This window comes from Neomonachus schauinslandi, chromosome 6 (assembly GCF_002201575.2).
Source record: "Neomonachus schauinslandi chromosome 6, ASM220157v2, whole genome shotgun sequence".
Taxonomy (NCBI): Eukaryota; Metazoa; Chordata; class Mammalia; order Carnivora; family Phocidae; genus Neomonachus; species Neomonachus schauinslandi.
The window spans coordinates 38,074,134-38,101,066 of record NC_058408.1 but is presented as its reverse complement, the minus strand read 5'-3'; the positions used below and the strand labels follow the sequence as shown (position 1 = coordinate 38,101,066).

Here is a 26,933-nt window from a genome sequence, read left to right as displayed (position 1 = left end):
GCAGAAACTATACTTCAATAACAGAAGGTGATCATTTGCATTTCAAAATTTATCTATCTTGCTTTTCCCCTCAATTAGACCAAAACATGTTGATTCACAGGTTTCTGTGTGTGTGTTGTTTCTTTTTTAAACTTATTTATAGAGCAGAATAATGGCCCCCCTGCTACTTTGGCATGTGCTCAAGTTTCTGTCCATGTAAATCGAATCTGTTACTGGAAATTTTTCTCAAAATATAAAGGCACATCACCCACAAGATGAAAAGATACACTGCTGATATTACAAAGTACAGGGCAGGTGGATTATGTTTTTAGGACAAATATGTGATAAGGATTCCCAGGAGGGAGGAGGGGTCGGGGTAGAGGTTGCATGCTGTTTAAACAGAAGTGGACCGTTCTCATCATAACCTTATGACAACTTTACTTTCTAACCAAACATCAGCTGCTTAACATGCTTTAGAGCTACTTGGACAATAATACTAAGGTTAGAGTTGGAAAACGGAAAGGCAGAGGGGATGTGGGAGAGAATGACAGCAACCCTGTAGTGTTTCTAAGGGCAGACCAAAAGAGAGTAAGTACTCTCTGTCCCCATGTCTGACTTTTAATCATTGAAATATTAGCATATTAGCATTGCTCCCACCATTTGAGAAGAGGAAAGCCTACTTACAGTTTTTATCAGCAGCACTGCTATTCACTTTTGAAAAAAACAGTAATTTACAATTTTTTGTCCCAATTCCCCTTGCATTATAAACGAGGGGCAGGAGAACACGGACTTAACTGAGTTCTGTAACTCTCTGGGTTTATGATCATCTACATTACACCACTAGCTTTACTTTGCAGTGAAGGCCATTCCTGGTTTTGTTTTTCCCCCATTGATAAAACATTAATAGGCCCAAAGAATAGAAGAGACTTTCCACATTGTTCAATGCATGCCATAATGCTAGAACACTTTTGCAACTCACAAAGCTTGAAAGTACAATTCTGTCATGCAAATAATTAAAACAAAGCCCTTCTTCAGATGACAGCTTTTTTCAAATGTTAGAAGGGCAACCTGGAAGATGACAGCAAAAATCCATTAATGGTAGACTGCCACCTGCTGGTAAACTATGAGAACTGTGATTTCCAGGGAAAGGCTTAAAAAGGAAAATGTGGAAACTGATCTGGATTAAACTCAGTATTTCAGTACACAAAATTAAAAGTATATATTTGTTGATGAATGTAGTATAGCTTTGTTCCATATTTAAAATTCTCAGGATGTCAATCTGCTAGACTGCCAAAGTATGACACTATAGTTTTCGATAAGAGAATGAAAATAAAAAAAGGAAATAAGGAGTCAGTTACAAACATTAAACAATGTCCCATAAATATTTGGTTTTGATGTGAGGTTTACACTGCACTTCACTTCTGGATTTAAGAGGTTTCATTTCAAAGAACTCCCAGATTTAATTTTGATCCTAAAACCTCCAAATTCATTACAATTAATGTATGTTCTTATGTACACTGGTACCTAAAATGTTATTTATAAAATTAGAAAAGGGGGAGAGTATAAAAAAGAAGAACCAGATAACCATAATAAAGTGCTTGCATTATGAAATTATTTTTGTTATCCCATTAACTAAATCATACTAATAAGGCTTCAAAAACAGCATTTCTACTTGAGAGAAACAAAAAATGTAGGCATGCTCTATTGCCCCTAGGAAGAAACAAAATCAAACACCCCTAATTTGAGGGAAGGAAGTGGAAAGGAAAAGGTATAACAGTAAGAAAAAAAAATCCACATCATTGTCTTCAGGAAACAGTTTTAGGACATTTGCTTCACAGGTTGAAAAACTTCGCTATTCCCCAATACAGAAATAATTCTTAACAATGAAGGTTGTAACTAAAAACAATATAGCTCTTTCAATCTTAATTATAATCATTTCCCATTATGCAGGGAAGCAATGTTAGGCATCAATAATACACTGGTTAGCTAGGAGCATTAAATACTGTATTAATCAACAACTAAGCAGATCATGTCAACATAATCAGCTTGAACCTCCTTTGAAAGCCAGTAGGGTGACAAGTGAAGCAACTTTGACCATCCAAAGAGGCTGAAAGCTAGGCAAAAGGTGAACGAACTTTGGATTCAAATATAGCCCCATCTGCACTGACAGAGACACACTAACTCAAATCCAATTCAGATGCTTAAATGACCTGTAATTATCAGCAAAGGATCTAACACACCCCAGAAGTAAATCTCTAATTTTTAAAAAACAAAGACAATACAGTAAGAGCAAGAGAAACCTGTTGTGTCAAATATTTGGCTAAACTGGCTACTTTAAGCCAAGATGAACATGCTTCCTAAAATGTCTCAGATATAGAAAGAACTCTGAAATCTGCTCTCCAATGCCAGCTTGGCTCATCACTGAAGTCACAATATAGCATTTTTTTTTTAATTCCTCATTTTATCCATTTTTATCCTTAGGAATTTTACCCCTTTTGTTGGCTCCCTCTCCTATCTTAATAAAACCATCCATTTAAAGAGGTTCAGGGTATTTAAAGGTCCTTCTAAACACTAAGAAGTTACGACATTTCTAAGACAGAATTCACTGTCAGTTCTAAAAGAAGTCCAAACCTGTTTAACAACAAACACACAAACACACACACACACACACACACACACACACACACACCCCTCTACCTCTATTGGGTAGATAAACCAATATACAATGATTTAATCCCCAAATTTTCTTTTTTGAAGGATTAAAGAGATACTCAAAGCCAACATATATGTGAACTGTGAGTGAAAAATACAACTTCTGTAAAGAAAAGAGAGCTGCTGAACTACTTTTTCAAGTGAACCATTTTAGGAGATTGCTCTAACCTGGGGCACAGTACATTCTCTCTATGGCATCGCTGTCACAGGAATCTTCAACCTCACTCCACCTGCTAAAATACGTTAGCTGAATGTGTCCTAAAAACAAAACGACAGGAGAAATCAAAACATTTTTCTCTTCCATTTTCTGCAGAAGTGAACTGTAATTACTCCTTTTGTAGCTAAAAACAGTATCATTAAGAATAATGGCATCATTAAGTACTAGAAGCTATTACTGGGGGTGAATTTGCCGCACTGATAATGAAGCTCTAGACAGGAAATGAAGATACTAATTACAAGATAAAACGCCTACTCAGTTAATTGGAAGCAACAGCGAATAAAAAGAAATGCATTTGCAAAAGTTCCTGACCTCTATCATTCAATAAGATGTTGTTTGGGTTCAAATCGCGGCACACAATTCCCTCTCTATGTAAAGCATCAAGGGCTACCACCATTTCAGCTGCCCATCTTTGAATGCAGCCCTCGGGGATGTAAAACCTGGAGTTTAGTGCTAATTTTTTATCAAGGTCCTCAAAAATCTGATGTATTTCCTTGTCTCCTTCTAGTGCTAATCCACTCTCTCCCTTAGTCTCTGGGTGTCTCTGAAATAAAGTCAGTTCCTCTTTAGGCAAATCCTCAGTTTGATCTGTAAACAGCAATACTTCTTCAGTTTTTAAAGTTTCTGTGTTTACATTATATTCATTAGCACCTGAGAGTGGGTCAGAAATATGGAATAAGCTTTCTTCTGTGCTGTTTGCAGTTACTGCCAACTCCCCCACTCCAAGTCCTTGGAACTTAGAATCTGAGCTGTGTAACAAAGACACGTCTCCTGAACTACTATGATCAGCAGCTGCTACAAATAACATCCCAAGATCCCCCTGTGCGTTGTGTTTCTCTGCTATACTCTGGGATTTAGGTCTAGAGGGATCACTCAATTCCTCTGTGCCTTGTTCTTCACTTGATTGGCATTGTTCAGTACTAAGCCGAAGGCATAAAACATCGGGGGCTTCCAACAGTTTACTTTCAATTATGCCTATATTAGTCTGTGTAAACTTAGTAGGTCCCACTGCGGCACCATCTTTGGTTGGCTCCAGTTCACCAGGTAGATTTACAAGAAGATCAGGCCTTCCTTCATCAGTGCCAATGACATCATCGAAAGCAGCATCTTTAAAAGAAATGACTGGGACAGAGTCATCTGAGACCCTGCTAATGGTGTCCTGAGCTATAAACTCTACCTTGCTTTCACTAGCATTGAAACTCCTGGAAGTGCCGTCTCCATCTGGAAGAGCGAAAAATGGTTTCAAAGGCTCTGACTTTAGACTATACAATTTTTCTCCAAAATCAAGGCCTAGCAGTTCACTAGTGCTATCCTTACTGTCTATCCTAAAGAATTCCATGGGGCTGTTTTTCGATCTACTAAGGGAATCTGACGTTCTTGGCGAACTAACTGCTTCTACATCATCGTCTCCAGCGAAGAACTGCAGCTCGTGAGCTATGTGCTGGGTGCTGGGGCTGTGCCTGTCGGCGGCAAGGTGCACTGGGAAGCTTCCAATGACTCTGGTATCAACACCACTCCCTCCAATCTTCAGGAAAGGCTCCTCATTCAATGACCCTGGTTCAATCTTTTCTTGCCCGTATTCATTGCATAATGTCAAATAACTAGTAGTACATTCTTCTTCTGAACTTGAGCCAGAATCTGGCCATTTGGGAGAGCTATCTTGGCCTTCTTCGTCTTGGTTACTATCATCTTGAGAGCTTGGAGTAAGACTAGTCTTCAAAGGCAGGACTTTATGCATGGCTCCACCGTCACTTCCTCTGGATTCAAAGCTGCTGCTGTCCTGAGGACTAGAAGTTGGCTGTTGCAGGTGAACTTTAGTAAGTGTGGATTTTTTCACTTCCCTGATGTCAAAGCTTTCTTCAGGGCTTCTGTTTAGAAACTTACTGATATATGACCAGAGTTTGCCACCTGTGAACAAGTATAACCAAAAAAATGTTTAAGATCCCCAAAATAATGGTTACTTATTGAAGCCCTTAGAAAAACAAAGAGTATTCTAATAATCAACCAAAAGCAAGTCAATGATACCCATTAATATCAAGTATGCTATAAAACAAGCATTTTAATTACATGTTTTCTTGTTATTGCTGACTACTGAGTATAGTTTTAAACATATCTCCTGATACCAATTATCTTTTAAATGACAACCTACTTCTCCCTTTGAAATTAGTTTAACAAATACTAATATGAAATCCCACAGCTGGAACACTGCTTTAAATATGATTTAGCAGGTGCCTGGGTGGCTCAGTTGGTTAAGCAACTGCCTTCGGCTCAGGTCATGATCCTGGAGTCCCGCATCGGGCTCCCTGCTCAGCAAGGAGCCTGCTTCTCCCTCTGACCCTCCCCCCTCTCATGTATTCTCTCTCATTCTCACTCTCTCAAATAAATAAATAAATCTTTAAAAAATAATAATAAATAAATAAATAAATAAATATGATTTAGCTGCTGAAACATCTGATTATGTTCTGAGCTGTTCATGTAATAATTTTTTGAAGCATGGTCCCTTGGCCAAGTGGAAATACATAAATAAGTGCTGCTTAAAACTGTATATACTATAGGGAGCAAAAACTAACAATATTATTCCATTTTGGAAATGCACAGTCCGGGGCGCCTGGGTGGCTCATCGTTAAGCGTCTGCCTTCAGCTCAGGTCATGATCACAGGGTCCTGGGATCGAGCCCCGCATCGGGCTCCCTGCTCCGCGGGAAGCCTGCTTCTCCCTCTCCCACTCCCCCTGCTTGTGTTCCCTCTCTCGCTGTCTCTCTCTGTCAAATAAATAAATAAAATCTTTAAAAAAAAGAAAGAAAGAAAGAAAATGCCCAGTCCAAGACTAGAGGGGAGATATGGCATCTGGTATATAATTATGCCATTGTAAATGACATACTAATAACATTTTTCCCATTCCCCCCATATACATCATATATGGTATAATAAGACCTAGTAAAGCAATTGAGGAAAATTAATTGGGCAGCCATTAATGAGGCTGGCTATTGTAATTCCAGTTTTGTATTCTGATATATACGAGAAACCTACAGAAAAGTAAAATCATAAAAATCAATTTCAAAGAAATCAAAGGAATCTGATGTTTTACCAGCAATACTTGTTAGTTATTTCACCTTGTTTTTCTTTTGTGTTATTTTAACCATTAAGAACTGAACCTGTTTTGCTCACTAGAATCTTTGAACAAATACCTGTTTAAGTATCAAAAACCTACCAAAGCTTTACTGTACTACAAGAAGTTAAATCTGATCTAAAAATCTTACAAACAATAATTGCAGATGCATCCACTGTGAATATATAACCGCAGCTTCCAAAAATGGGAAATAATGTGTTAAAAATGAATCCCTCTATTAACATGGAGAAGGCAATTTTTTTTCCAGCACATTTTTAATGTCTTTATTAAGCATCCTATACCAAGGGTAACAATCTTAAGAGAAATCATCTCCAACAGTCAATTATATGTATAAAAAGGTCAGTGGAAGCATCCAAAAAAATCTTTTTGTACTTGGCATTTCACTTCATTTAGAGGAACTCAGTAAATACATAAAGCCCCCCGCCCCGAGTACTGTGCCCACTACAAAGTAAATGTATAATAAAGGGTAGCTGTCATAATATTAATCCTAAGATACTCAGACATCGCCTCTCCCTGTGACCCAGTTAACAGTTTTCTCCCATTTTGATAATAATTAGTAGTACTGGACATTATGGTGTTTAACTTTTCCCCTCTCATTTTTCTTAGCTAACTTTCTGTCCTCATTAGATTATACTTAGCATTTCATATTCCCCCATATTCAAATAAAATTTAAGGTTCATATATAGCTTTGAAACTCACAAAAGAAGCTATGCATTGATTCCATCTTTTGTTCATCATTTGACAGCAATAGCCACACTCCTTTGATCACAAATACGTCTGTTGTGGCACACTAACAATAAAGCCTGAACCTGGAGCTGGGGTTCTTGTACACAATCCAACTGAAACAACGTGTGTTGTCTTCCATTCTCCTAGATGGGGACTACTGTGAAAACAGGACCGTCACTTCCATCTTTCTATCTACTGCCTAAACAGTGTGCAGGACACAACAGACAGTCAGTGCTGCTTTAACTCAATGATAACTCATCAAAATGAGATGTGCCAACACAAAGTAGACAGTCTTTGCAGTTGCAAAGTTCTAGTAACAGCAAGAAACGGTACCCAGTAAAGTTCTAAGAAAAGTTTCATTCGTTCTTAGGCCAATTTCACCTGGATGAAGTGCTGAAATAGAAAATTCAATGTGCTTCAATTCTTTCTCCACCCACCCCAACCCCCCCAGATCACTTCCTCTTTCTGACCTCCAAGCCACTCCGGCAAAAAAGCTTTGGACCAAGCTTAGATTATTTTTTCTCCCTTGTTCTTTTGGGCAAGTTTCCAAGTCCTGTAAGATATGTCCATAATGTTTCATGGAGTCTTCCTCTTCTACTGATTCCTTTGGCCAGTCTGCTTCTTGGAATAACTTCACAGCTACAACTAGATCCCTGCTTTAACTGCTTTCTGTATCATTCTATCACACTAATTGCTGCCCAATTAATCTTCCATTTTAGCACAGATCTTACATTATTTCTCCATTCAAGAACCCAAATCCCCTCCATCTACTTAATGATGTATGTACCAACTCCACAGAGGCTTGAACCCCTCAGTAAATGTAATGTGTCAAGCTATGATTTGGTCCTCCCCTTCAACTCACCAAATAATCCATCTGAATTGGATTTCTCCAAATATAACCCATCCTGGGCTTTTGCTCAAACTATACCTACCACTTCAAGAATTTTTTTTTTCTTACTAGTTTCTCCAATATCTACTTGTCAAAATCCTAACCATTCTTGACAGTCCCTCAGAATTTGTTTTCTTTTACCAATTTTTTGGCATCCCCTCAGTGGATTCAGATTCTCTGAATCTTTTATATCACTTAGTCCCTCTTACAACATTTAAGACATTCTGTTTCATATTAATATTACTTTTATACGCCCATACTTTTACCATCTCCTTTACCAGACTGCAGAGTCTTCATAACTACAAGGAAAGGATTCTGCCTAGCATGTAAAATAGTATGTATTAAATAAATATTTATTAAATCAGGTTATAAAAAGACATCTTTCCAAGTATTTTGAAAATCTTTTAAGAATAAGGGTCTATAAATATTAATAATATCATTATTTTGGGTCATGCTTTCTTCCTGCTTTAAAACAAATATATGGTTTCATATGGTTTCAAAAAAATTAAATACAGAAAAGAACAGAAGAGAAAAATTCAAATACAAATCACCTATAAACGATTAACTACAGGCACCTGGGTGGCTCAGTTGGTTAAGTGTTCGACTCTTGATTTTGGCTCAGGTCATGATCTCACGGATCATGGGATCCAGCCCCACATTGGGCTCCATGCTCAGCGGGAAGTCTGCTTAGGATTCTCTCCCCTCTGCCCTACCCAACATTCATGCATGTGCACTCATACGCTCTCTCCCCCTCTCTCTCAAATAAATGGATAAATCTTTTTTAAAAAGCACTATTAACTATTTGTACATTTATTTTCAGACGTTTTATCTGTGACTAACATAACATCATCATCATTTTCTAATTTTCATGAGACTATGAACTTCGATGGCTATACAGCATATCCACGTGATGGATATTATGAGGTATTTAAGTGTTCATCTATTGTTGGATATTTACATTGTTTCCAATCTTTTACTATTAAAATAATATGTACTTTTTACATGGAAGTACTTGACATCCCTGATAATTTCATCAGGACAGAATCCCAGAACTGAAAAGACTGGATCAAAAAGCATGAATATGTTTAATGCTTCTGATACATGTTGTGAAACTGCTTTACAGAAAGGCTGTACCAGAATCCACTCCTATAAGCAATGTGTATTAATGCCACCTTCATAGCAACTTGCCTTTATTGGATGTTAGCAAGCTGACCAATTTGATTAGTCAAATATGGCAACTCCCTTAATTTCCATTCTTCTCATTATTACATAGAATTTTTAAATGTGATGATTGGCACTTTCTTTATGACATTTGTTCCTAACCTAAACAAGTACCCTAAAGTGAGTTGTAAAAAAACTGCATTTTTCTGGGCGCCTGAGTGGCTCAGTCGTTAAGCGTCTGCCTTCGGCTCAGGTCGTGATCCCAGGGTCCTGGGATCGAGCCCCACATCGGGCTCCCTGCTCATCAGAAAGCCTGCTTCTCCCTCTCCCACTCCCCTTGCTAGTGTTCCCTCTCTCACTGTGTCTCTCTCTGTCAAATAAATAAATAAAATCTTAAAAAAAAAAAAAAACCTGCATTTTTCAAGAGAGAATGAATCCGTTTTAGCCCCTTTCCATTCTTTGCTGGGTGCCTACAAAAGTTGAGCGTGTTTTACTTTCTACTGAATTAAGATCAGGCCTAACAGATAAACTTACACAAATGTCAACATCATTATTGTAACATTAAAAATATTATCCTTGGGGCGCCTGGGTGGCTCAGTCAGTTAAGCGGCTGCTTTCAGCTCAGGTCATGATCCTGGGGTCCTGGGACCGAGCCCCATGTCCGGCTCCCAGCCTGCTTCTCCCTCTCCCTGCCACTCTGTCTACTTGTGCTCTCTATCTTTCTGTCAAATAAATAAATAAAATCTTAAAAAAAAAAAAGTTATCCTTTAAAAAACCCTGTTATTGCTAAATCTCAAAATATAAGTAGAAAATACCTAACATAAAAAAAAAAAGAAAATACCTAACATACTTACAATTTTGAACACTTTAGAAATACAAATGACACCTTTGTAAGCCTCACTGAAGCATATAAAACTTGGAGATATTAGCCATTTTAAGCTATGAAATTAGCAGTTAATAAAGTTTAGTAAAAACTCTTTGTCTCTCATTAAATTTTAATTTATTGGTTTTCTGAAAGATTGCAAAGAATATTTGTTAAATTTGCTTGACCAGAATTAGGACTTGACTTTAATATGTACGATAAAATACTACTGGAACAATGATCAAAATCATTTTTTGAACCACCAATTCTAAATTGTACATCAAGAAATTCATGCTATAAATAGTTCTCAAAAAAAGAAAACAAAAATACACAAAGATATATAGGAAAAGATACTAGAAACAATTTAAACACCAATTAATAAGGGAGTAGTTAAATAAATTATAATATCGGTACAACCAAATATTCTTTATTCAAAACCACAAGAGCAACATTTGCAAATACTTACACAATGTTTACCAGGCACTAAGTGCTTTACATATATCAACTACTTAATCCTCACATCAACTGTATGAGGTAGATAATTATCATCCCTATTTTATAGATAAGGAAACAGAAGGACAAAAACACTAGATACCTTGTCCCAGGTCACACAAACTAACGTAGTCTGGCTCTAGAATCCTTGTTTTTAATCACTACACTGGTCTCTCTTAATGCAGACCTGTATGTACTGACAAGGAAAGTTGTCCAAGGTATATTGTTAAGATGGGGGAAGGAAACAAGCCATAGAACAATATTTTAGATCCATTTTATTTAACCAGACAGGTAGGGAGTATATGTTTATACACATTGGAAAATTTCCCCTATTTCTAGAGAGCAGAACTGGGTATTAAAGTGACTAGGAAGGGAGAGTTTTTATTTTTACTTTATATAGTTCAAACGTATTGCCTTATATATTTCATAATTTAAAAAAACTAGTTAATAAAAAGAGAATCATTTCACCCCTTGGGTCCCCAAGTAACTTGGGACAAAACTCTTTCCCATCCCCTACCTATCCGGTGTACCCACACCTGCAGGCATTCCTTCTAACCTAGGCATTTCACCTTTTCTCTGACCTGCTCAGTATTCAGCAGTTATACACTGAACATCTTCTATGTACCAAGTATTCTGCTAAATGCTGGGATACAGATGATGAAAATGACATAATCCCTAATCTTAGGAACTTAAAGTTTTAATAACACAAGTGGCCTGGACTGAATACAATTGTTTTCTCACCTTTTCTTCTCCAGAGTTAAAATAAGGGATTCATTTATAGGAACAATAAACATTTTCAATCTCTCTCCTAAAATCCTGTCTGGTATATCCAACTGCCTACTGAACACCACCTGGACATTTCAGAGTCATCTCAAACTCACAAGTCCAAAACTGAATCCCTGATTTTCTTCCTCTAAATCCACCCCTCCCACAGCTTTCCCCATCTTAGTAAATGAGAACTCCATTCTTTCAGTTCTGTGAGCCAAAAACCTTGCAGGCGTGTAAAGCAGAATTATGTCAGTTCTATCTTCAAAATAGATTCAGAATCGGGGCGCCTGGGTGGCTCAGTTGGTTAAGCGACTGCCTTCGGCTCAGGTCATGATCCTGGAGTCCCTGGATCGAGTCCCGCATTGGGCTCCCTGCTCGGCGGGGAGTCTGCTTCTCCCTCTGACCCTCCCCCCTCTCATGTGCTCTCTCTCTCATTCTCTGTGTCAAATAAATAAATAAAATCTTTAAAAAAAAAAATAGATTCAGAATCGAATGACCATTTCTCACCGCCTCTACCACTAACGCTTTGTACAAACCACAATTATTTTCACCTGGATTGCTGCAAAAACTTCCAAACTGGTCTCCTGCTTTTGCCTTTGCCCTTCTAGACAACAATTTCCACAAAGCAGCCAGAGTGATCCCTATCTTGTCACTCCTCTGCTCAATATCCCTTAATCACTTCCTATCTACTCAGAGTAAAAATCAAGTTCTTGGGGCACCTGAGTGGTTCAGTCGGTTAAGGGTCTGACTCTTGATTTCGGCTCAGGTCACGATCTCAGGGTTGTGAGATCAAGCCCCTCACTGAGCTCCACACTGGGCATGGAGCCCACTTGAGACTCTCTCTCTCTCCCTCTGCCCCCTAACCCTGCATGTGCTCTCAAAAAATAATAATAATAATAATAAAATAAAATCAAGTTCCTAAAGTGGCCTATTAAGACCACAGAGGATCTTCCCACCTGCCTCCCCACCCCCAAGTTCTTCCCATTCTGCTCCAGCCACAGTAACCTTGCTGTTTCTTATACCCCAAGTACACTCTTGGCTTCAAGCCTATTTGTTCTCTCTTAATGAGATACTCTTCCCTCACATATCCACAATGCTCCCCCTCTCACTTCCTTCAGGTCACTGGCCAAACGTCCCTTTCTTAATGAGGTGACCACTCTAGTTAAATTAGTAACCCCCACCTCACCCTTCTGGCATCCCCTTTACCCGTCTTTTATTTAACTTTTCGCCATACAATTTATCTCCATCCAACATATATTTACTTATGTATTTGCTTATTGTCTGTTCTGCCTCTCAGTGTAAGTTCCATGTGGACAAAGTCTTCATCAGTTTTGTTCACTGCCATGTTAGAACCAAGCCTGTATCCCAGTAAGCACCAATATATTTCTGACTAAATGAATTAAAAATTGAAAGAAAATGAATCCAAGAGACTTACGTGAATCTTGAATAGTCCTATAAGCAGAAGGAAGCTAAAGCCACAGATCATAAGTATTCAAGCATTCATGTTAGAGAAAACAATTGTTCAACACTTATTTTTCAGGAATAGCTATTTACACATATATAAGTAATGTGTGTATGATATATGCACAACTTCTAATTCACAGAGGTAACAAATACCACTAATATGTAAAAGATAGCATACTGCCCATCATACAGTTCACCTGACTGCTCAAGCTAAAGCCAAAAAATTCGCCTAAATTCTTCTCTCCCTAACCCAGAATCTATCACAGGTTCCACTGAGTCTACCCTCAAAGCACAGCGGCTAGAACACCAGAAAGCCATGCCATCATCACCTCTTGTCTAGACTATTCGCTGCTTGTTTACTCTTCCTTGCCTGTTGATAATCCATTCCCTATACAACAGCCAGAGTGATCTTTTTAAAACGTAAATCAGCTCTTGCCACTGCTTTAGATATCCACTGGTTTCCCAATGCACTTAAATAAAAGCCAAAGTCCTTTCCCTGCAGTACAAGACTCCTGCCTACTTCCCCAAGAGCCTCATGTACCACGACTGCCCTCACCTACTACACTCCAACCAAATGGTCTCCTTTCTTGTTCATCAGATACTGTTTTTGCCTTTGATTTCTTACACTGATCCCTGTACCTAGAATGCGCTTCCCAATTACATCCAAATGGTTATTTCTTTTGTCATTCAAAACTCCTCTTAAATGTCACCTTTTTGGAGCAGGCTCCCTTGACTACCTCATCTAAAGTAGTCCCCCAGTCGTTCTTTTTTAAAGATCGCTGTGTTAGAAACCAGTGCGGTCCCTATTATTAGTCCATATTATCATGCTTTTTGGTTTTCTGTTTGACTCGTCACAAGAATGTAAGTTTCAAAGGGGCAAGCTCTCTTCCTGTCTTGTTCACCAAAGAGAGAGTCTAGTACACAATACATGCTCAATAAATTTGCAGAACATTAAATGAACCTAGAGTCCCTGTTTGCACTATAATTTAATATCTTTGTGTTATAAAAATCTGCTTATAATCAAACAGTAGACACCTGAAATCAACAGTCAAAAAGAGATCCTCCCCCACCAAGTTTAAATCATCCAGGACAAATTCAATATCATGTAGCCATTCAAAGTCAGCTGTGGCCAACAATAAAGGAAAAAAGAGTTTGGTAAAGATCATCTAAATCTAGACATACGGCTTTCAAAGAGATTATAAAGATTTTCTCAGTATTAAAGTAAAATTAGTTGAAATATCAGCTTTAAGGAGTATAAGAGAAAGTGAGCAGATGGCAGAAGAAAAACTGAAGTGTGTTCTAGAGAAGGAAGAGAAAGAGCAAGAAGAAGCTGCGAATAGCAGAGGCAAACTAGAACCGAAAATTTGCCACAGATAATCTCCAACATGAATAATCCACACTGGGTAATAGAATATTGACTATAATTACATTCATCCTACTGACCTTGTTCTAAATTATTATGGATTATTACTACGCAAGTTATTTTGTTCCACACCAGAGGTGGCTGTATTTCGCTATCAGATGACATGACCTCTAATTCAATAATGTCTGTAATGCACTGGTATCCTCAGATAAAAGCTGTCTATAATGTCTGAACAAAGGTGAATTAGTTATCCGATTCACACACACAATTAACTCTCTTAATACCTGAGAGACCATGGAGCCCCTTCTGAATTTCCTATTAAATACTACATATGGAGGTCTTCCCTCCATCTGTAGTTATCTTGTGCTGTACTTCATAATAAACAATATTAATAGTTTATTGCCCCCGTCAAAAAATCTTGCATTAGTTATCATAAAAGACCTCATTCCACAAAGCAATGACTCATTTTCCTGGGAAAATGCATTAAATTCAAATGTCAAGCCTATTAGTAAAACACAACAGTTCTTTATTCTCAGTAATGTAAAAATAAAAATAACACCTTCATGAAACATGGAAAATAATTTAAATTTTTTTTTTACTATTTTAAAAACACCTCTTCAGGCCAAAAGGTAGTTATTTATTATGTGGATTTATATTTATATGCTGTATTCAGTCATTCTAAATAAAAAGACTATTTATTTAAATTCAGGTGTTAAAGGGCGAAAACAAATCAAAACATAGTATTTTTTTGCCACCTGTTCCCACTACCATGAGCTGAAATTTCATAAATAGTCTGAAGGCAGAGCACCAGGCCTCTGCTTTGTACCCATATGTGATGCCAATGGCTGTATTTGTAAAAACCCGGATCAGAATAACTGGGTAATGTCAGATGTTGAGCAAATACCCATGCATTCTAAAAAAGGAGGTAATTAATTAATTCTTCAGGGAATGCTTTTTACTTTCGTCATCTAACACTAATGTATCCTTTTAGCAGAGAACAGAGAACAAAATAAAATGCCTAAAACAAAACCTAGCTCTTTTAGCACACATTCACCTTAACGTGCTCATCACAGTAGCTCAATTCGAGGAGAAAGTAAGTAGTTATGTATATCTAAGAATGTTACTGTAGTTCAAATGAAATCTGCTGTTCACCTGGGTTTTCATTTTCCCTCACAACTCAAAGAGAGTGGAGGAATGAGGAAAACAGTTTCTTACATGTGTTTCGTATGTTTTATCTGCCCATGCGATGCCAGAAGTAAAAAGGGCATTATAGACACTGAAAAGCTAAGCAGATGACATTCTTTGCTCTGTAAACAATTTAAACCACAAACTAACCTTCTGCGTGCTGCAGCACAAGAAACACGGACTCCTCAGAAATGATGTACTTGTGCAGACACACCATGTTGGGCACACAGCGGGGGATGATGGTCTTTCTGTTCCTGCTGTATTCACTGCTTTTCCTTAGACCCTGACAGAGAACAAAAAGGTCAGTTGTACCCTCAGTTGCCTTTGGAGCCTGCTGTGCTCTGTGTTTATCAACCAAACTAATCTATCCGAGTTACTCTGGGCTTCAGAGAAACCACTCATCTGCTGCTCTATGCCCCTCAGTCCCTGGAGGCTCTGCTGATGGCATCTGGCGTGAATCCAGAGAACGGAAGATGCCACAAAGCTGCCATTAAAATCAATTACGTGGGTCAGTGTTTTTATTACAGATGCTCTCAAACTAAGTCATCAGGATGACACGCAGTTATTTCTCTATGACCTTTTCTTAAGTTTTATTTTACATATATATATATCTTTACAGCAGTAGACACTGTGAGACCATTCAAATTTCTGAGACACAAAAGGTATTCCTAGATTAAACAGGAGATTTGAAAAATTTATGCCAAAAAAGTATAAAGACTACTTTAAGTCTTCTCCAAAGAAACAAGGTATCTGTAACGTCTGGTGTCAAAGCCCTGTTTAAAAATCCGGAGAAATGCCAGTGATAAAGTATATGCAGAAAGAAATTCATTTCAGTTATATGTCAATGTGACCTATTGCCATGCTGTAAATAAAAGAAAAAATATCTGAAAAAGAAATATAAAATTAATCTGAAATTGATTATTTCTAGATGCTATGGAAATTATTAAATTAGGATATTTTAGAATATGTACTGTCACAATCCATTTCAATTTTGAAATTACAAAATCGAGGGGTTTTTCTTTCCTTGTTCATTTAGTTAGAAATTGAGTTATATAAAGAAACAGAACTGAATTTAGATTAAAAAAAAAGAGGACCAGGGATGTAGATAACACTTTCCCAAATACCTGAAACAGAGACTTAAAGGCAAAATTTCAGCTCTTTAGGGCTATAATCATAATCAAAGGTACAATTGTGTGCAATCTTCACAAATTATACAAAATGTATTAGAGATGTGTTTAAGGTACACACTATATATTTAAATAGCAGGGAATGAGTCTTCAACTTACCCAAACTATCACCTCCATACTCTATAACCTAAAACTCTTTTTAAATGTATGCTATAACGTATTTATAAACTATGATAAAGAACAGAAAGTAAAATAAATATAGATCATCACAAACATAACAGAACATCCAAACACCCAGAAAACATACTAAGTATTTTTTCTTTCAGAAACATAATTTGAAAATAAATGCCTAAAAAATTCATTAAACATACAAATTCTACTTACTTTTAAAATGAATGTCTGTTCTGTCCTTGTGTCCATTACAAGTAAAACCTACATAAAAGACATGAGTAATAATTTATTCACAGTACAATGAAACATTGACTTGTAAGTTTTTGAAACTATACCTTAACGGTTTGTGGGTAAATGCTGAAACTCACTCCACCAAAATTGTTAATTTCTGAATAGGTTTTTTTTTTTTTAAGCCACCAAATCACAGGATTAAAACAGTCTTATCTAAAGTAGGTTTTATTATAGTTTCCTTTTCTAAAACTTCCATATTTTAGGAACATTTCTATGTTTTCCTAGATTTGTTTTAAAATATATTGCTTAGGGGGCACCTGGCTGGCTCAGCCAGTTAAGCATCTGCCTTTGGCTCAGGTCATGATCTCAAGATCCTGGGATCGAGCCTCACATCAGCTCCCTGCTCAGTAGGGAGTCTGCTTCTCCCTCTCCCTCTGTCTCTCCCCACCCCCGCCCCCCCGCTTGTGCTCTCTCTAATAAATAAATTAAATCTTTTAAAAAAAATAAAATAGGGCGCCTGGGTGGCTCAGTTGGTTAAGCGACTGCCTTCGGCTCAGGTCATAATCCCAGGGTCCTGGGATCGAGTCCCACATCGGGCTCCCTGCTCGGCGGGAAGCCTGCTTCTCCCTCTCCCACTCCCCCTGCTTGTGTTCCTGCTCTCGCTGTCTCTGTCTCTGTCAAATAAATAAATAAAATCTTTAAAATAAATAAATAAATAAAAATAAAATAAAATATATTGTTTAAAAGGAAAATTATTTTACACAAAGATTTTTCCTCGTGGAACATATATTGTTTAGAAGAAGTAAAAAAAAAAAAAATTTACAGGCATTGCTAAAGTCTCAATTTTCTTCTTAAAATCCCTTATGTAGCAACGTGATATAATGTGATCTCAATAACTCAGGCTCCAACTTAAGACCCCCTTTTGGTACTCCTTCTCCATCCAAGACTCATCCTAGCTCCTCTTTTTCCATCAGCAAATCCTGTCAGCTCTATGTTCAAAATGTATCCAAAGTGTAAACTCACTTGCACAGCTATTACCCTGATCCAAAGATTTACCTGGATTATAACAATGGCCTCCCAACAGATTTCTCTGCTTCCTGATTTGCTGCCCTATGGTCTATTCTCTAAATAGCAGCCAGTGTTTTCTTTAAAAAACATAAGTTACATCATATCACTCCTCTCATTTAGAAAAACAGCCTAAGTCCAAAAAACTACCTCAAGACCATGCATGATCTCACACATCGCCCCCTCAGACTACCTCCTCCCCTAACCCATCTTGATGGATGGAAGGAATGACTAGAGATAGAGAATTATTCTACCATGTTACTATTTTATTATTTTGGAGACACTACCGCAGAAGTTGGCAAACTTCTTCTATAAAGATCCAGACAGGAAAGATTTTAGGCTTTGCCGGCCCACGCGGTCTCTGCTGGAGCTCTTCATCTCTGCCATGGCAGCACAAAAGCAGCCACTGTCTGAAATGGGCCTTGTCTGGAGTATTTACATCACAGACACCTGCAAACACTGTACACAGGGTTTTGAGTTCCCCCTCCAGAGAGCTGAGAGTCAGGAATGAAAAAAAGATGTCAAGCTTGGGAAAATGAAAGAATGGTGAGAAGCTGGGGGACCAGCCTGAGGAGAAGACAGTAAATTCCACGTTAGATATGATGAATTTGAAGTGACGGTGATCACTTCATCTCTGAACTCTCTTACAAGTGTTTGACCTACACAATGTAAGTCTCCATTTAAATTCAATTGAGTATTCCCACAGATACCTTCTGAACTCACCCCTTCCTCTTCTCAAAGCCCTTTCCCCACTAGACATAAAACCAAACCCTGTTTCTCCTCCTACAGTACTGAATAACACCACCATCCTTGTAACACGCCCACCACCAAAAAGCTCCCTCAGTCACTATGAATTCTCCCCTGTCCCCTACGCTCATAACCAGTGACCAAGTCCACTACCTAAGTATTTCTCCTATCCACCCTCTACTCTGTTTACCTACCATGTACTAAGTGTTTACTATGTGCTAAGCTTTAGCCATCAATGTTAATTCTCTCAACTACCCGATACGATAATTTTACCCTTTCTACTCTGAAAGTGAAGACATTAAAACTTCATCTGCAGAAGCTATAATGGCAGATAATAACAGATCTACCATTTGTGAGAATTTCAGTGAAGTCATCTTATAAAAGTGCTTGGGATAGCCACTTGTTACTATTATTGCTATGGCTATTATTGCTGCTTCTCCTGACATGTCCCCGCCAAGCCCCTTATCAAACAAGTACTCATCCTTCCATATTCAGCTCAAGTAACACTGATTCTCTCCATTCTTTGTTCTCCCACTGTATACAATACCAACCCCTTCGATTTGATTTTTTTATTCACGTGTCTATTTCCCAACCAGATTTCAAGTTTTTTATGGGGATATTGTAGGCAGAATAATGGACGCCAAGAATGTTCACACCTTAATCTCCAGAACCTATGAATATGTTATGTTCCTGGCAAAAAAAAGGACTTTGCAGATGTAATTAAGGTACAGACCTCAAAACAGATTATCTTGGATTATCTGAGTGGGCTCAATCAAATCCCATGAACCCTGAAAAGCAGAGAACTATCTCTGGCCAGAAGTGGAAACACAGAAATGATATGGCAGAAGGGGAAACCAGAGAGATTTGAAGTATGAGAGGGATACACGGTTGCTGGTGCTAAGATACAGACACCCACATGTCAGCATTGGGAATGGGCCTCTGGGAGCTCACAGGAAGCATGAGAAGGAGCAGACAGCTTCTAGAAGCAAAGACCAGTCTTTGGCTGATAGCCAGTAAGGAAGAGTTCAGTCCTACAACTGCAAAGACAGAATTCAACCTACAACCTAAATGAACTTGGAAGTGGATTCTTCCCCAGAGCCTCCAGTAAGGAACACAGCCCTGCCAGCACCTTGATTATAGCCCAATGTGACCCATGTCAGACCTCTGGTCCAAAGAATTTTGACATAGTCAAAGAAAGACAAATACCATATGATTTCACTCAGATGTGGAATTTAAGAAACAAAACTAATGAACATAGGAGAAGGGAAGGAAAAATAAATTAACACAAAAACAGAGAGGGAGGCAAACCATAAGAGACTCTTAAGTATATGGAACAAACTGAAGGTTGCTGGAGGGGAAGGGGGTGAGAGGATGGGGTAACTGGGGGATGAGCATTAATGAGGGCACTTGACATAATGCAACAGATCAATCACTAACTTCTACCCCTGAAACTAATAATAAACTATATGTTATCTAACTTGAATTTAAATAAAATCTAAAAAAACAAATCAAAACAAAACAAAAACCAAAGAACTCTGACATAATAAATTTGGTTGTTTTAAGATGCTAAGTTCGTGGTAATTTGTTATGACAGCAACAGAAAACTAATACAGGGCACAAACTATATTTCTTCCAACATATAACACATCCCTCTCCCATGGTAAATGTTCAATAAACACATGTGAACAAATTTAGGTGTAAATGTTTAGAAGACAGATGTCAATATGTGAATAGAGCTTAGGAATAAGTCGGGACTAAAGATTTATATTTGAGCATTCTCCATCAAGATAACAGCTAAAAACATGAGACTGTACCTCCAATGAAGTGCTTACTTTATACCTGGCACTATGCCGGGTTTCAAAGAATTAAATCATATAATGCATTCAACAATCCAATGAGATAGGTATTTATATTTTTTTTCTTTGTGACCAGATTTTTTTTTTTAATTAAAATACAGTTGAGGGGCGCCTGGGTGGCTCAGTTGTTGAGCAACTGCCTTCGGCTCAGGTCATGGTCCCAGAGTCCTGGGATCGAGCCCCACGTCGGGCTCCCTGCTCCGCGGGAGGCCTGCTTCTCCCTCTCCCACTCCCCCTGCTTGTGTTCCCTCTCTCGCTGTGTCTCTCTCTGTCAAATAAATAAATAAAATCTTTAAAAAAAAAAAAATACAGTTGATACGGGGCGGGGGGGAAGATGGCGGAGGAGTAGGGGACCTATTTCAACTGGTCCCCAGAATTGAGCTGGATATCTACCAGACCACTCTGAGCACCCACGAAACCAGCCTGAGATGTAAGAAGATCTGGATCTCTACAAGCAGAATATCGCAGGCGGTTGGTTGTGAGGTACCAAGCGGAGAGCCGTGATTCTGCGGGCAGATATCGGAGGATAAACGGCAGCGGGAGGGTGCCTGGCCATGGGGATCCTACACCGCCGGTGACTGACGGCCTCGCGCGCTGCGGACCGGCACAGACTCGCAGACCAGTAGGGTTGGGAAAGGACTTTAAGGCAGCCCCCGGGGTGGAAAACCAGACCGGCGGGGTCGCGCGCACACGAACCGCAGCCGCCCGGACAGAAACCCGGAGCGACGGTCGCGCGCACGCGAACTGCAGCCTCAGAGACGGAAACCCGGTGCGCCGGGGTCGTGCCGGTGAACTGCAACCTCTGGGGTGGAAACCCCGAGAGGCGGAGTCGCGCGCCCGCGAACTGCAGTCCCCAGGACAGGACCCCAAGTGGTGGACAAACTGGGAGCGGCTGGTGGTTTTAGAAGCACAAAAGGCAGAGACATGCCCCGACCTGGAGGCAGGACTGGGAGCGCTGCGGAGGGGCGCACAACCCAGGCCACTGCAGTTTATAGCAGCAGGGACAGAAACGGAGACAGTGTGGCCTGGAGAGCTCACTGAAGAACAGACTGCGGTCTCTCTTCTCTGAGGCAGAGGGTTGGAAACGGTCTCTTCTGCTCTGACTCGCGGAAGGGATGCAGAAAGCCGCCAGGGAAAGGTGCCAGAGAACAAAAGCCCCAAAGACTGATTCCCACTGAGCCCATACCCCGCCACAGGGGCGCAGGGCAACTCCGCCCAAACAGGGTTGCCTGAAAAACAGCGCGGCAGGCCCCTCCCGCAGAAGACAGGCTGGGAAAACAAGAGGCCAGCAACCCTAAGGTCCCAAGGAAACAGGTGCATCTTGCTTGGGTTATGCTCAATAATTTGGACTGTATACATTCCCTCAAACACCCATCAACAGAATGACTAGGAGGAGGAGCCCCCAAAACAGAAAAGACTCAGAGATTATGACTTATGCTGCAGATTTACAAATGGATGCAGATATAACCAAGATGTCGGAGATGGAATTCAGGCTAGCAATTGTGAAGACAATGGCTAGAATGGAGAAATCAATTAATGGCAACATAGAGTCTCTAAGGGCAGAAATAAAAGGTGAATTGGCAGAACTTAAAAATGCTATCAGTGAGATCCAATCCAATCTAGATAATCTAACAGCTAGGGTAACTGAGACAGAAGAGAGAATAAGCGATCTGGAAGACGGTATAATAGATAAAAAGGGAAAAGAGGTGGCCAGGGAAGAACAACTCAGAATCCATGAAAATAGAATCAGAGAAATAAGTGACACCATGAGGCGTTCCAATGTCAGAATCATTGGAATCCCGGAGGGAGTGGAGAGAGAGAGAGGGCTAGAAGATGTATTTGAGCAAATCGTAGCTGAGAACTTCCCTAATCTGGGGAATGAAACAAACATTCGAGTCCTAGAGGCAGAGAGGATCCCTCCTAAGATCAAGGAAAACAGGCCAACACCCCGGCATGTAATAGTAAAACTTACAAATCTCAGAACCAAGGAAACCATCTTAAGGGCAGTTAGGGGGAAGAGATTCCTTACGTACAGACAGAGGAACATCAGAATAACGTCAGACCTATCCACAGAAAACTGGCAAGCCAGAAAGGCCTGGCAAGACATATTAAGGGTGCTAAGTGAGAAGAACATGCAGCCAAGAATACTTTATCCGGCAAGGCTTTCATTTAGAATGGATGGAGAGACGCAGAGCTTCCACGACCGGCAGAAACTGAAAGAATATGTGACCACTAAGCCGGCCCTGCAAGAAATATTAAGGGGGGTTCTATAAAAGGAGAAAGACCCCAAGAGTGATCTACAACAGAAATTTACAGGGACAATCTATAAAAACAACGTCTTCACAGGCAACATGATGACAATTAATTTATATCTTTCAATAATCACTCTCAACGTGAATGGCCTAAATGCTCCCATAAAATGGCACAGGGTTGCAGATTGGATAAAAAGACAGGAGCCATCCGTATGCTGCCTACAAGAGACTCATTTTGAACCTAAAGATACATCCAGACTGAAAGCGAAGGGATGGAGATCCATCTTCCATGCCAGCGGACCTCAAAAGAAAGCTGGGGTAGCAATTCTTATATCAGACAAATTAGATTTTAAACTAAAGTCTGTAATAAGAGACACAGAAGGACACTATATCATTCTTAAAGGGTCTATCCAACAGGAAGATCTAACAATTGTAAATATCTATGCCCCCAACATGGGAGCAGCCATCTACATAAGCCAACTGTTAACCAAAATAAAGAGTCATATTGATAACAATACGTTAATTGCAGGAGACCTCAATACTCCACTCTCAGCAATGGACAGATCATCTAAGCAGAAAATCAACAAGGAAACAAGAGCTTTGAATGATACATTGGACCAGATGGACCTCATAGATACCCTAAAACAACAGAATACTCCTTCTTCTCGAGCACACATGGAACTTTCTCCAGAATAGACCATATACTGGGTCACAAATCAGGTCTCAACCGATACCAAAAGATTGAGATTATTCCCTGCATATTCTCAGACCACAATGCTCTTAAACTGGAACTCAATCACAAGAAAAAATTTGGCAGCAATTCAAACACTTGGAAGCTAAAGACCACTCTGCTCAAGAATGTTTGGGTCAACCAAGAAATCAAAGAAGAACTTAAACAATTCATGGAAATCAATGAGAACAAAAACATCGGTCCAAAACCTATGGGATACTGCAAAGGCGGTCCTAAGGGGGAAATACATAGCCATCCAAGCCTCACTCAAAAAAACAGAAAAATCCCGAATTCACCAACTAACTCTACACCTTAAAGAACTAGAGAAAAAGCAACAAATGACGCCTAAGCCATGCATTATAAGAGACATAATTAAAATTAGAGCAGAAATCAATGAATTAGAAACCAGAAACACAGTAGATCAGATCAATGAAACTAGAAGTTGGTTCTTGGAAAGACTTAATAAGATTGATAAACCACTGGCCAGACTTATCCAAAAGAAGAGAGAAAGGACCCAAATTAATAAAATTATGAATGAAAGGGGAGAGATCACGACCAACACCAAGGAAATAGAAACAATTATTAGAAATTATTATCAACAACTATATGCCAATAAACTGAGCAATCTGGATGAAATGGAAGCCTTCCTGGAAACCTATAGGCTGCCAAGACTGAAACAGGAAGAAACTGACAACCTGAATAGGCCAATAACCAGTAACGAGATTGAAGCAGTGATCAAAAACCTCCCAAAAAACAAGAGTCCAGGGCCTGATGGATTCCCTGGGGAATTCTACCAAACATTCAGAGAGGAAATAATACCTATTCTACTGAAGCTGTTTCAGAAAAATAGAAACAGAAGGAAAACTTCCGAAGTCATTCTATGAAGCCAGCATTACCTTAATCCCCAAACCAGGCAAAGACCCCATCCAAAAGGAGAATTTCAGACCGATATCCCTGATGAATATGGATTCCAAAATCCTCAGCAAAATCCTAGCTAATAGGATCCAACAATACATTAAAAGGATCATCCACCACGACCAAGTGGGATTTATCCCCGGGATGCAAGGGTGGTTCAACATTCGCAAATCAATCAATGTGATAGAACACATTAATAAGAGGAGGGAGAAGAACCATATGGTCCTCTCAATTGATGCAGAAAAAGCATTTGACAAAATACAACATCCTTTCCTGATTAAAACTCTCCAGAGAATAGGGATAGAGGGAACATTCCTCAAGCTCATAAAATCCATCTATGAAAAACCCACAGCGAGTATCATCCGCAATGGGGAAAAGCTGAAAGCCTTTCCCTTAAGATCAGGAACACGTCAAGGGTGCCCACTCTCACCACTGTTGTTCAACATAGTACTAGAAGTCCTAGCAACAGCAATCGACAACAAAAAGAAATAAAAGGTATTCAAATTGGCAGAGAAGAAGTCAAACTCTCTCTGTTCGCAGACGACATGATACTTTATGTGGAAAACCCAAAACACTCCACCCCCAAATTACTAGAACTCATCCAGCAATTCAGTAATGTGGCAGGATACAAAATCAATGCACAGAAATCAGTTGCTTTCTTATACACTAACAACGCAACTGTTGAAAGAGAAATTAAAGAAACGATTCCATTTACAATAGCACCAAAAACCATAAGATACCTCGCAATAAACCTAACCAAAGAGGTAAAGGATCTATATTCTAGGAACTACAGAACACTCATGAAAGAAATTGAAGAAGACACAAAAAGATGGAAAAATATTCCATGCTCATGGATCGGAAGAATAAACATTGTTAAAATGTCTATGCTACCTAGAGCAATCTATACCTTCAATGCCATCCCGATCAAAATTCCAATGACATTTTTCAAAGTGCTGGAACAAACAATCCTAAAATTTGTATGGAATCAGAAAAGACCCCGAATCGCCAAGGAGATGTTGAAAAAAAACAAAGCTGGGGGCATCACGTTGCCCGATTTCAAGCTATATTACAAAGCAGTGATCACCAAGACAGCATGGTACTGGCACAAAAGCAGACATACAGACCAATGGAACAGAATAGAGAACCCAGATATGGACCCTCAACTCTATGGTCAAATAATCTTTGACAAAGCAGGAAAAAACATGCAATGGAAAAAAGACAGTCTCTTCAATAAATGGTGCTGGGAAAATTGGACAGCCACATGCTGTCGACCATTCTCTAACACCATTCACAAAGATAAACTCAAAGTGGATGAAAGACCTCAATGTGAGACAGGAATCCATCAAAATCCTAGAGGAAAACATAGGCAGTAACCTCTTTGACATCGGCCACAGCAACTTCTTTCAAGATACATCTCCAAAAGCTAGTGAAACAAAAGCAAAAATGAACTTTTGGGACTTCATCAAGATAAAAAGCTTCTGCACAGCAAAGGAAACAGTCAACAAAACAAAGAGGCAACCCACAGAATGGGAGAAGATATTTGCAAATGACACTACAGATAAAGGGCTGGTATCCAAGATCTATAAAGAACTTCTCAAACTCAACACCCAAAAAACAAATAATCAAGTCAAAAAGTGGGCAGAAGAGATGAACAGACACTTCTCTGAAGAAGACATACAAATGGCTAATAGACACATGAAAAAATGTTCATCATCATTAGCCATCAGGGAAATCCAAATCAAAACCACACTGAGATACCACCTTACACCAGTTAGAATGGCAAAAATGGACAGGGAAAGAAACAACAAATGTTGGAGAGGTTGTGGAGAAAGGGGGACCCTCTTACGCTGTTGATGGGAATGCAAGTTGGTACAGCCACTTTGGAAAACAGTGTGGAGGTTCCTCAAAAATTTAAAAATAGAGCTACCCTATGACCCAGGAATTTCACTCCTGGGTATTTACCCCAAAGACACAGATGTAGTGAAAAGAAGGGCCATATGCACCCCAATGTTCATAGCAGCAATGTCTGCAATAGCCAAACTGTGGAAAGAGCCAAGATGCCCTTCGACAGATGAATGGATAAAGAAGATGTGGTCCATATATACAATGGAATATTACTCAGCCATCAGAAAAGATGAATACCCAACTTTTACATCAACATGGATGGGACTGGAGGAGATTATGCTAAGTGAAATAAGTCAAGCAGAGAAAGTCAATTATCATATGGTTTCACTTATTTGTGGAACATAAGGAATAACATGGAGGACATTAGGAGAAGGAAGGGAAAAATGGGCGGGGGGAATCGGAGGGAGAGATGAACCATGAGAGACTATGGACCTGAGAAACAAACAGGGTTTTAGAGGGGAGGGGGGAGGGGGGATTGGTTAGCCCGGTGATGGGTATTAAGGAGGGCACGTTCTGCATGGAGCACTGGGTGTTATACGAAAACAATGGATCATGGATCACTACATCAAAAACTAATGATGTATTGTATGGTGACTAACATAACATAATAAAATTAAAAATAAAGTAAAATAAAATACAATACAGTTGATACATTATATTGGTTTCAGGTACACAACATAGTGATTCAATAATCATATACACTATGAAATGCTTACCACAATAAGTGTAGTTGCCATCTGTCACCATACAAAGTATGTAATGTACCAATTTACATTGCCCCAACAGCACATGAGTGTTCCCTTTTCTCCACATCCTCACCAACACTTCTTATCTTTTGGATATTAGCCATTCTAACTGGTATGAGGTGATACTTCCTTGTGGTTTTGATTTGCATTTTTGTGATGATAAATGCCGTTGAGCATGTTTTCTTATGTCTGTTGGCCACCTGTATGTCTTGGGAAAATTGCCTATTCAGGTCCTCTACAA

At 39.2% G+C, this 26,933-nt stretch overlaps 1 protein-coding gene across 4 annotated transcripts in view; it reads right to left on the bottom strand.

The window, feature by feature from the left end:
• The window catches only part of RPS6KC1 (ribosomal protein S6 kinase C1), a 204,436-nt gene that overhangs the window by 33,321 nt on the left and 144,182 nt on the right, over positions 1–26,933 (bottom strand). For all 4 annotated transcript variants that reach the window (XM_044916375.1, XM_044916377.1, XM_044916374.1 and 1 more), the window contains 4 exons: positions 16,459–16,506; positions 15,098–15,230; positions 3,221–4,816; positions 2,860–2,949 (listed from right to left, as the gene is read on the bottom strand). In XM_044916375.1, coding sequence (XP_044772310.1) covers positions 2,860–2,949; positions 3,221–4,816; positions 15,098–15,230; positions 16,459–16,506 — 1,867 coding nt within the window. The remainder of the gene's footprint in view (positions 1–2,859; positions 2,950–3,220; positions 4,817–15,097; positions 15,231–16,458; positions 16,507–26,933) is intronic.